Genomic DNA, 13,037 nt, shown 5'->3' on the forward strand with positions numbered 1-13,037 from the left:
ATGCTTTGGGAGGCTGGTAAACAAAGCCCTGTGGGAGTCAGTCTATATGCGTTCTATCTCACATCACCAAGGCAACAGAGCCGCTCCCTCCGTGAAGATGACATTTCCGGGAACTATATGAGAGTTTGTGTGCGCACGGAAGTGTCTTTATGGGTTTAACATCAAGGTGAATGTTAATACTATATAGAGAAAAATGTGTGGAGGTTTTCCAAGAAAGAACATGTATGTTCAGAGAGCACGCGTATCAGAAGTAGTCACAAATTCCAGGAAAGTGATGATAATTTATCTTAGAAAATGTTTGTCCTCTCATTCAGATGCTGATCTGTATCTCTTCATGCATTTCATTCTCTAAATTATGCATTACAGACCTGCAGAGGAACTGCTTTGTTGTGTCTCTTGTGAACAACTTCAATAGTTTTTTCAGTTCAGGTAATATCTAGATTTGTGGTTCTCTAATGGTTTTGCTTCAGGATTCACATTTTACAGTGACAATTCAACATGGTACTATTATTGTCATCAAAAATAAACAAAAAATCAGGCATTGAAATTAAATTATTAGGCTTAATTTTAAAATTGAAGTGTATAGTATGGTTATAGTTATTGTTCTTGGTGTGAACAGGCCTTAAAGGGGGGGTGAAATGCTCATTTTCACTCAATCTCCTGTTAATCTTGAGTACCTATAGAGAAGTATTGCCTCCTTCATATCTTCAAAAAGTCTTTAGTTTTATTATATGTATAAAAGAAAGATAGGCTGTACCGAGTCTTTCCGGAAAAAAACGAGCGTCTGGAGGCGGGCCGTGTGGGCGAAGCCAGAGCCATAGAGAGAATCCGTCGCTCTGGGCTTTGTTTATAAAACATTCATCGTCGAAATGCAGGGAACAAACAGTCTACACAACTCGTTTCTGCATCCACTGTTCCTAACGCTGGGTTCTTTGGGAACACTATGCAGCGCTGCCGATGATTTCCTGTTGAAGCGCGTTGATGTGCGCGGTCTCGCTCTCCTCTGGTCGACGTGTGCGCGGGCGAGCTTTTCCGGGAGAAATGCTCATATAAGGAGTTCCACTCTGGTCTACGTCATTAGATCCACGGTCGGGAAAAAAAACAGCCGAAACTTGTACCAACCCGGAAGTAAGATTTTCGGCACAGAAATTCTCCGTTATTCATCCAAAATATTTTTTAAAAACTTTGGCCATGTTAAGCATGAGAATCCATCTCTTTAACACTGTAAACAACTCTGAATACATGAAACACCATTGTACCCCCCCTTTAACTATCCATTGATAAGATTGCCAGTAGGTTTCACTTTTAACAATCGGCCAATCATCCAATGGAATTGTCAAGTTAATTGTCAAGCCCAAAAAAGTCTAGCTGACTGTGACATCACTATTTTATTTTGAGAGGCCTAGTCATGTCTTTATTCTGCTAGTGTTGCGTAATTCATTGAAATCTCATGCTCTACTTGGTATGACATCATGGTGCTAAATCATTTACATTATTACTGCAGCATTGGTGCATTATGGGAAATCATGGATGAGCCACTTACGTCGTCTTAAGTATAAAAACATCAACTGATCCTCAGTTATGAGACTGGTTGGTTTCATGAGGCAATTTTAAACATTCAGTTTCTGAAAGAGAGAGAAGGTTTTGTGAAATTGCATCCTGACTGGTAAAAGAGTTCATACAGTGAATCCTAGAGATTACTTTATATTTCACAGACACACTGCCTAGAGATCTGTGTATTGCACGTTCTTGAGTCTCTGGGTCTTGTGATGTTTGTTCGAAACGTCTCGTGACTGTCTGAGATGTGGAATAATTTTTTCCGTCTCCCTATGTGGAGAAGGGGATAGTGAAGAGAGCAGGGAATGAAGGAATGCTACGCGTGATATGCTAGACTAACTTTAGCGTTCTTAGTGTGTCCGCTCTGGAAATTCCCAGGTCCTCGACGCCACTAGGAAAGCTCTGAAGAGGGAGATCCAGGCACAGGCAGCGGTAGAAAAGGTCAGGGGCCATGTGTGGCTGGTGATGTCATGGAGAGAGCGGAAACAAGGACTGTTTATGAGTGGAGGGCAGTGGTTGACTTGACAGCTTAGGAATACTCTCTCTCTCTCTCTCTCTCTCTCAGTGTTTCTCTCTCTTCTCTTCTCTTTTCTTTCCTTCTGCACACACACATTTATTTACACTGTTGTAGTGACCTTATAAACCACCAACACCTGTGAGGCAGGGAATATACTGTATCAATATCAGCATAAACAGCACACAAATGTGTGTCTCATATTCAAGCTTTTTGGCACACGATAGTCATTTAAAAATGTTTAAGTGTGTCGGTTTTGTCTTTCAAGTGGCACGAAACAGAATTGGAGGAATAATGGATGTTTTCAAGTCAGGTTTCTTAAATAGAAAGCCTCTGCCATTGGTCAAAAAATCTGTCCAAAACCAATGCCTTTGGTTGAGTGTGTATGTGTGTATATATATATATATATATATATATATATATATATTATATTATATTATATTATATTATTAATATATATTTCTATATAAAAGAATTGCAATTCCATTTGATACCAGTAGGTGTGCAGAAATGACACATTTCACCTTTGAGATAGAATAGGAGAATTTTATTTTTAAGTTTATGCCAAAATACCATAATTAGGCCATATTAACTTCTACTATAAATTCAAAATAAGTAAACATTGGATTCAGGATTGTTAACTTTAAGTATTAAAAATAATTTTGGGTAATTGAAACAAAGCTGAAATAAAATATAAATATTAGATGTAAAACTATGACAACTAACTGAAATAAATTTAATTTGAAGTAATAAAATACTAAGCTAAAACGGAAATAAAAATAGTTCAATAAAATATAAAAAATAAATAAAAATGACAAAAGCAATTAACAAAAAATACTTCAACTAATAATAAAACAAAAACTGAAAATATAAAAATAAAAAGCTTATTCAAAATGTTAAATACTATAATATTTATAATTAATACTGAACTTCCTCCTTTGCATAAAGAGCTTTTAAAATCTCTGTCAGGTTGTTTAATTTATTTAGGTTTATTGTAGTGAAAATAATATCTATAGTAAGTATGTTAAGAGAAATGAAGGGTTGTTTTTACTGAAGTGGACATGTTAGGTTTTGATATGCTGGAAAAAAAAACATTGTTTTTTTTTCCACTGGCACAAACTGGCACACTTGAACTGAATGGTTTTGTAATGAGATCTGGGAGAAGAGTGGCAGCATGAGCGAGATAAACGCTCTATAAAGAGCAATAAATCGAATTTGAAACACTTTGATTTAAACGTACCATTAGGTGCCTCCAGGGAAACACCTTTTGTCCAGCTGAGATGACAGCATGCAAGCTTCCAGATAACACTAATAGTGCACCAACTTTCCTGTGAAAAATGACTTCATGACTTTATCTTTACATTCAGCGTTAAGTGAGAAGAGAGATGTGTTGACTACAGACTGAGAAAATGCCTTTGATTAAACACCCTCTGTAAGATTGCTCGTTAAGCAACCTTTAATTAGACTAACGAAGAAGGCGATAATTAAAGTTGCTCTCGCCTCAGGAGCTGAGACGTACAACCCCGGTGCCACAACAGGAAGTCACAACATGTGACTTCCTGTCACTCACACCTCTGGTTAGACTGGTGATTTTGAATCATCTGACAATTTTTATACAAAAAGTCACACGGGTGGCACATTTTAAAATTAGAATGTTTTGATTATGAGAAAGTTATCACTTGCTGCTTTATGACTTCTTGGCCCCGTTCTAAGCTAACTTACGCAAGAATGCAGTAAGTTGCGAGTGACTATATTTATTTGCGAAAGCGACTACTATATTATCACTATGTCGTCTCTGCCAGAATTGAGATGGGAAACATTGTGGTATCCATTGCAATGCAGCAAGCAACATGTTTAGAAACACTTTGATTTTAGCTCATTTTGACAATATTAGCAACATAGCAAACATATTTTGTGTATAAAACTGATTTTAAACATTCTCTGGACCGCAATGTGTGTAGAACCTATGGTGGAAAGAGACATTTTTTTTTAAAAAAGGGTGGTTGTGTACACAGTGCTGACACACATTTACTTTCAATCACCATGTAAAAGTGAATTTTGTATAATAGGCCCCCTTTAACAAAACAATAACTTTTGAATGTTAGTGTAGTGTAGAACACTGATATCATCAGTGAACCATATACATGAGAGTTTGAAATCTTTAAAGTTTGGTTTTGACATCAAAAACTAAACAGATAAGCACCATTGAATAAGCTGACAGAAGGCCTGTAAAGGTCTTTATATGCAGTGAAAGTCATAGTATGTATGTGACCACTGATGTCTCCTCTTCATCAAGCTTTTTTTATAAAGACACAACATAAATATACAGTAACAAACTGTTTTTCACTTGCCAGCCTCTTTCTCTCTGTCTCTCAGGTTGTGGTAACAGTGCTCTGAGCTATGATATGTACCAGGCCGGCTACACCTCCATCACTAACGTGGATTACTCCAGCGTTTGTGTGGAGAGCATGGCGGAGAGACACAAGGACTGCTCTCAGCTCAGCTGGTTGTGCATGGACGCCCGTCGACTGGCCTTCTCTGACGGTGTGTTTGATGTGGTTTTGGAGAAGGGAACTCTGGACGCCATGCTGGTGGAGGAGACCGACCCGTGGAAGGTCTCCGAGAAGGCGGCCCGACTGCTGCACCAGGTACTCTTAGAGGTGAGGAACGACAGTGTAACATTTTGACTTTGAGGGGTTTCAGCTGTCTGAATTCTGGAGACTATTGGGTTCTAGATGGTAAGAAGAATGTAATTTCTTCATTCTGCCAAACAGGTGGTCCTTTCCCAAACTTACACCATTGGATGAGCCAAGAGTTCCTGTTCTGTTCAAGCAAAAAAGTTTGAGCATAGTCTTTGAGTTACATGCTTTACCTTGAACAGATTTAAGTTTGCTTATGTTAAACATCCCTTACTGATGTTCTGGTAGGGACTAGACAGAACTATCCTCTTATTCTTCCCCTTTGAAACCTGGTTATTTGACTTCCTTAGAGATCTAAGAGACTATTTATGAATAAGTTCAGTTTCTTTACGCAATATGCTTGTCGTTTTCTTCTCGCAACACTTGATTCCAGAGGCGGTGTAAAGAGGAGACAGGCGTTATTGAAACTGTAACTCTCAATTGTGTTTACATTTAGTAAAGAAAGCACCATATTTACAGTAAGTAAAAAGAGCCAGTGGGACTATTTGCAGGGAACAGATTTGCGTCATTTTTTTTAAACGTTTGAATTAAAGGGATAGTTCACCCAAAAATGACAATTCTACCATCACCTACTCGCCCTCAAGTTGTTCCAAACCTTTATGAGTTTCTTTCTTGTGTTGAACACTAAAGAAGGTATTTTAAAGAAAGTTGGTAATCGGTACCCATTGACTTCTATAGTACGAAAAAAAAAAACCCATTGAAGTCAGTGGCTACCGTCATACTAACATTCTTTAAAATATCTTCTTTTGTGTTCAACACAAGAAAGAAACTCATGCAGGTAAAATAATTTTATATTTGTACATCAGGACTGATGATTAAACTGTCTAAATCTGGCAGCTCAGCTCAGGAGAAGCATTTCACGTATGCCGTATGAGTCAATTTTTACCTCTTGGGTAGAGATTAATTCGACTCTTCGAAATTTGAAGAACTTCCACATCTGTCACATCCCTTAATGAAGATTAGAGGAAAGGAAAATCACTGTACAGATGACATGCTGACTCATGTTCAGTGACATAAGGGGCCACAGATGGAAAGTGTTTTTCCCTTTTATCCTTAAATGAGTGATTCAAACCTTGTGTTGTTAAACTCACAGGGGCTGAGTGGCTTTCACTCAATCCCACAATGCACTACTGCAAGAATTATTCATCAAATGTCTCAGTGAGTGCCACGCAGCATAAGAACAACCCTGTGTTTTTTTGCGTGTTAAAGGTCTACTAATAGATGTTTTGACTCTTAAAACTCATAGGAAATATTTCCGTACAATCTAGCCTTTCATCACAGCAGAAATCACAGTGCCATTTATATTTAATCTCTTTCTCTCATGTTAATAGTGTAACAGTCAGTTCAGTTTCCTCCCTTCATAGTTTATTCATCAGTATGTCAGAGCAGCACAGATTAGGCTGGCAGTCTGATGTGTGTGTGTGTGTGTGTGTGTGTGTGTGGCCTGGTAAACCCTACATTATCGGCACAAAATGTCCCCACAAAAATGGCAATATCTGAAATCCTTGTCCTTGTGGAGACATTTTTAGGGACTGGTTATAAATCATATTAAGTGATGATTTTTGAAAATGTAAAAATTAAGAAAGTTTTCTGTGATGTTTAGGGTTAGGGTATAGAATGTACAGTTTGTACAGTATAAAAATCATTATGTCTATGGAAAGTCCCCATAAAACATGAAAACACGCATCGCATGTGTGGGATATGTGTGTGTGTGATAATGTTTTTCACATTCCAGAGGCATGATTTACATGATGACCACAAAATTTAAAAATATAGTCTCATGATGTTTTATTGCACCTATCTAGCCTCAAGCAAAGCCAGTTAAGCTGTTTTATGTTGCCAGTTATGAAGGAACAATGTCCTCTCTTCCTCTATTCTAGTGTTTGTTGTAATTCGCAGCTTTAGGTATTAACTCAGAGAGGATAGAGGAGTCCAGATGTTGAAAGGAAAATAAGTTACAGATTCTGTCATGTTTTCAAACAAATTGTTAATCTGATTGTGCCACTCTCCAATCATCGATGTGTGTTTTTAGATATGCCTCTGCACATTAAGCTGGGAAAAGTGAAATAACAACATTACACACTTTTAACAATGTCATTATTAACAGATTACCGATAGAACAAAATCATATATTTGGACTTTTTTTAAGCTCTATTAAGGCTCCACTTCACCTTCATGCACAAGATTAAAACTAAATTAAAACCTATACTCTGAGCCGAGTCTCGTAATTGTGTTATTGTCTGGCCAATATTAGTCATTGATTAAAGTTTCAAGTATATTAAATCCACTGACAGGTGAAAAATATCAAATCTGATATCACTACTTATGATTTGTGCTCATAATAAAAGTTTAAAAAAGTTAAAATGAGAAAGGAAAAGGAAATAGTTTGAGTTACATCTGGTTTTACAGCAGGAAGATCCAGAAACTGGAGATCTTCTATCACCACTGTGTATATGAGCATGCTGACATACTGGATGTAATGAGTGTCACACAATAAATATATAATAAATATGTATGTATGCATATATATAACATTTTACACTATAAATATTACATACATTAATATTTTAAATTCTATATAATGTAGAAATTGTATTGTATTTTAATTGTATATAATAAATGTATTATAAATTTATAAGAAATATTATACTACTATTGTACTATTACTATTGTATTGTGTGTGTGTGTGTGTGTGTGTATATATATAATATCTTAAATTAAGATTTTATATTTTATATCATTGTATATAATAGATCATAATTTTTTTATATAATATTCGTAACTGCGCTGAAAAAAAAATGCATTTAAAAAAAATTCACTCAGAAATGTTCGTACATTTCACAAATAATTAAGAAGTACAAATAAGTTACACATTAAATCAAATGTGAGATTTGGAACTAGAAAGATTGAAGTTGTATTTTCTTGTAAAATGTACTCCAATAATCTTTTTTACAACTTTGAAAAACCATTTAGAAAAACCAATAGTAAAATAATGTGCTGTTGATGTATTTGAAGAGCATTTAACGAATATTGGCACAAAGTCAATACTGTCCTCATGACATACAAACACACACACACATTCTTACACATTAAAACACTCTTAAACACTTGAAAACATGAAAACATCATCATCTCTGTCTCTCTCTCTCACACACACGTAGGTGTGAAATTTATTTTTCAGCCTGACACGGTCCATGAATCACCTACACCCGTTTCCATAGAAACGCTGTCCGCACACACAGGGCTCCCTCCTCAAACGCGCGCACACAGACACACACAGAGATTGCTTCGGTGAGTGTCACACTCGCCTGTGGTGAAGAAGTGAGATATTTCTTGTGTAGATTCACTCTGCTGACCCTTACAGAGTACAAACAAGTCTTCAGTCCGTCTTTCTCGCATGTTGACTTGGCTATCTAGCTATCTGAATGAGGACCCACTTGTTTAGATTTATTTGTTTTTATATAAAGCTAATCATATTTACTATAGACTAACCCACACCATAGAATCTTGTATTTTTACACCAGACAGACTTGAGTTTGCTTGTGTGAACTAAAGGAGTGTGTAAAGTTGACTGGAATCTAGTCTTGTACTTTGTTGTTTTGGCACATGCATGCACACGTTTGCATTCATATCTATATAAAGTATGGAAGCGTAACTCCGACACCATCATGATTTATTGCTGTATTGGTTCTTCTGTGGCCATTTTTCAATCATTACCTGTTGCAATATTTTGGTGTTGACTCATTTGCTTTGTCCTGATGAGAATATATTTTTAAATATTATACTTCAAATATAACCTTTTAAATTTTTTTTCGTTAAAAGTATTATTTATATTCATTGAGTACAATTTACTGTTATTATGAGACATCCTTTCATAATGTCAAAGAAAGACATCAGTGTTTTTTTTATTATTTTATCCATCCACACGCATAGTACTCAGGAAAATAATCTGGGCTCTGGAGTGAAATGGAGTGCAACAGTGGGATTCCGGAAGAAAAAACTGAGTTTAAATAATAATTTATAAACCTTTAAAGACAGCCTTACTGAGAGCTACGAGGTTAATGGATAGTATTTGCCTCTGTCAGCCTGCATTTTTTCAACTTAGCTTTAAAATAATTGTGTTTAAGAGTGGAATTCGTGGTGAAAACTACATTACCCCTGATGCTGTACAACCACCAATCAGTGAGTCGAAACTAGCAAAGCGTGCCAAAAGATCTATTTAGCTCCGCCCACTCCCATGAAGCACCGCAAATGACGTAATCAAGCCGGTTTCCCTACACTCTCAAAATACTTAAATATTTCAATATATATTTAATTCGATCATGCTGTTTGCAGTGCTTCATGGGATTGTAGTTCTTTCCCTCGCTAAAGCCATTAAGTACACAGTCTTGTATGTTTGTGTTTTTGTCCAATTTTTAAATACTTTTTTTGCTTCAAAACAAAGTTTGTAATTGTAGTTTAAATCCTTATGGGAGAAATGAATGGAAAATATATACTTCCAGAACCAGCGCTGCTGAAAAGTGGGCGGGCACTGATGCACACTGTAGAATACAATACAATACAATACAATACGATACAATACGATACAATAGAATAGCTTTCCAATTAAGTAAAGATATCACTTTCTATGAAAGGATGCACACACAAACTAGTAACTTTGCTGTATCAGATACACACCATTATTTTTTCCTGTGATTTGCATGAGGCACACTCAGGGGTCAGGAATAGTCCAGAAGTTCAGTGCTATCTTGAAGAAAGTCTAAGACATATCTGACTGGTCAAAAAACCTCCTCACTAAGGGCTCAACCTTTATATGTGGAAGTGGAGAAAGATGCCCACACACACTCAGTCTCTTTCTGTTCTTTTGTTCTTGTCTTTGGTCTTAGCTAATACCTAAAGCTTCCTAATTACAATGCCTAGGGCCCGGTTACATAATACTTCAACAGAGAGAGAGAGAGAGAGAGAGAGAGAGAGAGAGAGAGAGAGAGATGGAAGAAGCTGAGGAGGGAGGCTGCGGATCGGATGGTTAAATTGCACATCAACTCTCATTTTCTGTCTGCTCGTTTTCTTCATTTTCCCTCTCCTTTCTTCACCCTCCGGCTCTTACGCTCACTCGGAAAAAGGAAACGAGAGAAAGAGTAGAAAGCCAGGATCGAGAGGATGAGCGTCTTATCAGATTTCTTCACTTTAAAGGACTGTGTTCCTGCAGTCAGTTGATTATAATTTTTAATCAAAAGAATTACGTAATATGCCGATAATTGCAGTTAATTGCATATGTCAACATTAAAAGAAAAAAAAGTACAGTGTTTGCAGAAAAAAAAGGCCCAAAATGAATACAAATTATTTTAATTGACAAAGATAATTCAAAGTCATTGTGGTAGATGAAAGTGTGATTTTAAAAATCAAATGAATGCGTGAAAGTGTGTTTTTTAAAAGCATGCAGTGTATTGAATAGAAAAATACAGGGAAAGAAAGAGAGATGAGATTTCTATGCTTTCGTCCATGTGGGTGAGCTCATTTATCTGTCAGCTCATCAAAGTCTTGATAGCTCCCTTGTTAGTATCATACATACACAGCAGTGTGCTAACTAGAGCCAGAGTTATGTAATACTGCAGTCATGATTTCTTAGACTCAGACAGTCAGATTTGTGCTCATATCAATCAGACATTGCAAAATGAAATTTGGGATGTGATAGTCTCTGTGTGTGGGATAAAGTGTGAGGTATGAGACGCATGGAGTGTGAAGGTGTAGTTTGAGGGTGCGGTAAACCGTGTTTGTTATCTAAGAGTTGTTTTTTGAGTGTTTGTGTGTTCCGGAAGGGTTGTACACTCTTCAGAAATGAATTGAGAATGTCTTTTAAATGCCAACTTGATTCTGTAATTTGAATTGAATTTGATTTCTGCAAATGGGATGTAGATTTGCAATTTGAATTCAAGGTAGTAGAATTAAATCTGTTGAAATTCAAAATAACTCGCATAACATTGTTTGTCACAACACATTTTGAATGATGACTTGACAAAGCCTTGTTTGAAAGTTTACAAAAAGTATAAACAGCTTTGAAATTTGGCCTAGTTTATGGGCCTTACAGACTGGATGGATGGATGGATGGATGGATGGATGGATGGATGGATAGATAGATAGATAGATAGATAGATGGATAGATAGATAGATGGATGGATGGATGGATAGATAGATAGATAGATAGATAGATAGATAGATAGATAGATAGATAGATAGATAGATAGATAGATAGATAGATATATAGATATATAGATATATAGATATATAGATAGATATATAGATTGATTGATTGATTGATTGATTGATTGATTGATTGATTCCCATTCAAATTCCTGTGGTTTGCGGCCAATTAAATTCAAATTCACACACATCACTTGAAAGTGAGCCAGTTCTTTAATTCTGTATTTTATAATCCAGAAATCCAATCTGTGGTGCGGCTGACCACCATTTTAGGGATCGTATTATAACTTTCTCTTCATTTGGACCCTTTTTTTGTGGTTTTAAATGTCTTTAAAAATGTCTGACTTGACAAAACTGACAGCAAAAGTCATTTATTATTGAATGATGTCAAGTTATTCAACTTTTATAAACATTTTTAATTATTTAATGCATTGTCAGCACCTAGTTAATGCTTTCTCACAAATACACCCAAAAAAAATGTTTAGAGACAGAATAATTATGTTACCACCCGTGTCCCGCAGGCCGCCCTTGTTTGTGATTTGTTGTGTGTGTGTAAGAGAGAGTTGCAGCTGGGGATTTGGAGAGATGATTCCAGGACCTGTGTATTTTGTCTTATTAAAGATTTAGGAACTCTGCTGACTGCCTGCAGGCTTTACATAAACACTGACCTGACTGGCAGAGAACTGCTGTCACATACAGATTAAAATTTCATCATCTGACACCAACACCCTGGCAGCAAATGTGAATAGTTTTGTAGGACGCTGTATACATACAGCTTGAAATGAATTTCTTCATCTGAAAGCAGCGAGTCTTGAGAAAAATCCAGAAACTTCCTCACAGCAACCAGCCCACATCAAACTCTTCCTCCCCCTGCTGTAGTGCAAGAAAACCTTGGAGGCAGATTGATGCTGAAGACATTATGGAGATAGATACAGTAGATAGATGGATAGTAGATGGATGGATGTTCTTGGGAGCCAATAATTCACTGCATTGTCCTCGACACATTTCATTGTTCGATGATGTTGAACTGGATGGGCTGGGTTGTATTTTCTTTTACCTTTCATAGTTTTGTTCATAGTTTTCAAAAAATAAGGAATGCTACCAACCTGTCCGTATTGGCATCTGTCTTATTTGTCGAATTTGCACAAAAATACTGTAAAATAAAATTTGACGGATTTGACTTCAACAACAAAAAAGTTTTATTTTAATTTGTTATTGTTACCCCTATTATTTACAATTATATAGTTAGTTGCATTTCATTTTCATGCATTCAGTATTGTTTTTTACCTTAAAGGTCCCGTTTTTCATGTGTTTTTGAAGCTTTGATTGTGTTTACAGTGTGCGATATAACATGTGTTCATGTTTCGTGTGTAAAAAAACAGTATTTTTCACACAATTTACTTATCTGTATACCGCTGTTTTCACTGTCCTAAGAACGGGCTGATGACTGACTTGTTCTATGAAGTCCCTCCTTCAGAAATACGTAACGAGTTCTGATTGTGCCAGCGGTTCCTGTGTTGTGATTCGACAGCAGCTTAGCGCACGTTGCCCGGAAAGGTCACGCCTCTTACCATAATGTGGAGATGCATGCGCATAAATTGTAACCATTGATCTCTAAGTACAGCGTCCCTGGGAAGGCCAAACAAAGGTGACTGGACTCCGGGATGAAAATAACAGCGTCTCGACGACATGGCGACAAACACACTCTACAAACGCAACTCTTCCTCTTCTCCGTGGGAGCGCAACAAGACCACGCCCCCTTTTTTTGTGTATTCCTGTGGGCGGAGGTTAGTCAAAAAACTGTTCTAGTGACGTCATTAAAGAAGGAAGTAGAGGGATGTACATGTAGTCCAAACCGGCCGTTCACTGTAGGCGACTTCTGTTAAATAAAATATCTCGCTTGGCATTGAACTTTGAGCTTTATAATTTTACAGATATTATTTATACTCTAACAACAACATTACACACTAACTAAAGTTTGAAATATGGGATCACGATGAATGGGACCTTTAATTATAACAGAAATGAAACCCTTTTTTGGGTCATGAACCACCAGTTGTGAACCA

General features: G+C 36.6%; 1 protein-coding gene across 2 annotated transcripts in view; it reads left to right on the forward strand.

Annotated features, from left to right (window-relative positions):
• The window catches only part of ece2a (endothelin converting enzyme 2a), an 80,202-nt gene that overhangs the window by 25,001 nt on the left and 42,164 nt on the right, over positions 1-13,037 (forward strand). For both annotated transcript variants that reach the window (XM_079877596.1, XM_079877595.1), the window contains exon 3: positions 4,448-4,731. In XM_079877596.1, the coding sequence (XP_079733722.1) occupies positions 4,448-4,731 (284 nt within the window). The remainder of the gene's footprint in view (positions 1-4,447; positions 4,732-13,037) is intronic.

This window comes from Squalius cephalus (genome assembly GCF_949319135.1).
Source record: "Squalius cephalus genome assembly, chromosome: 7".
NCBI lineage: Eukaryota > Metazoa > Chordata > Actinopteri > Cypriniformes > Leuciscidae > Squalius > Squalius cephalus.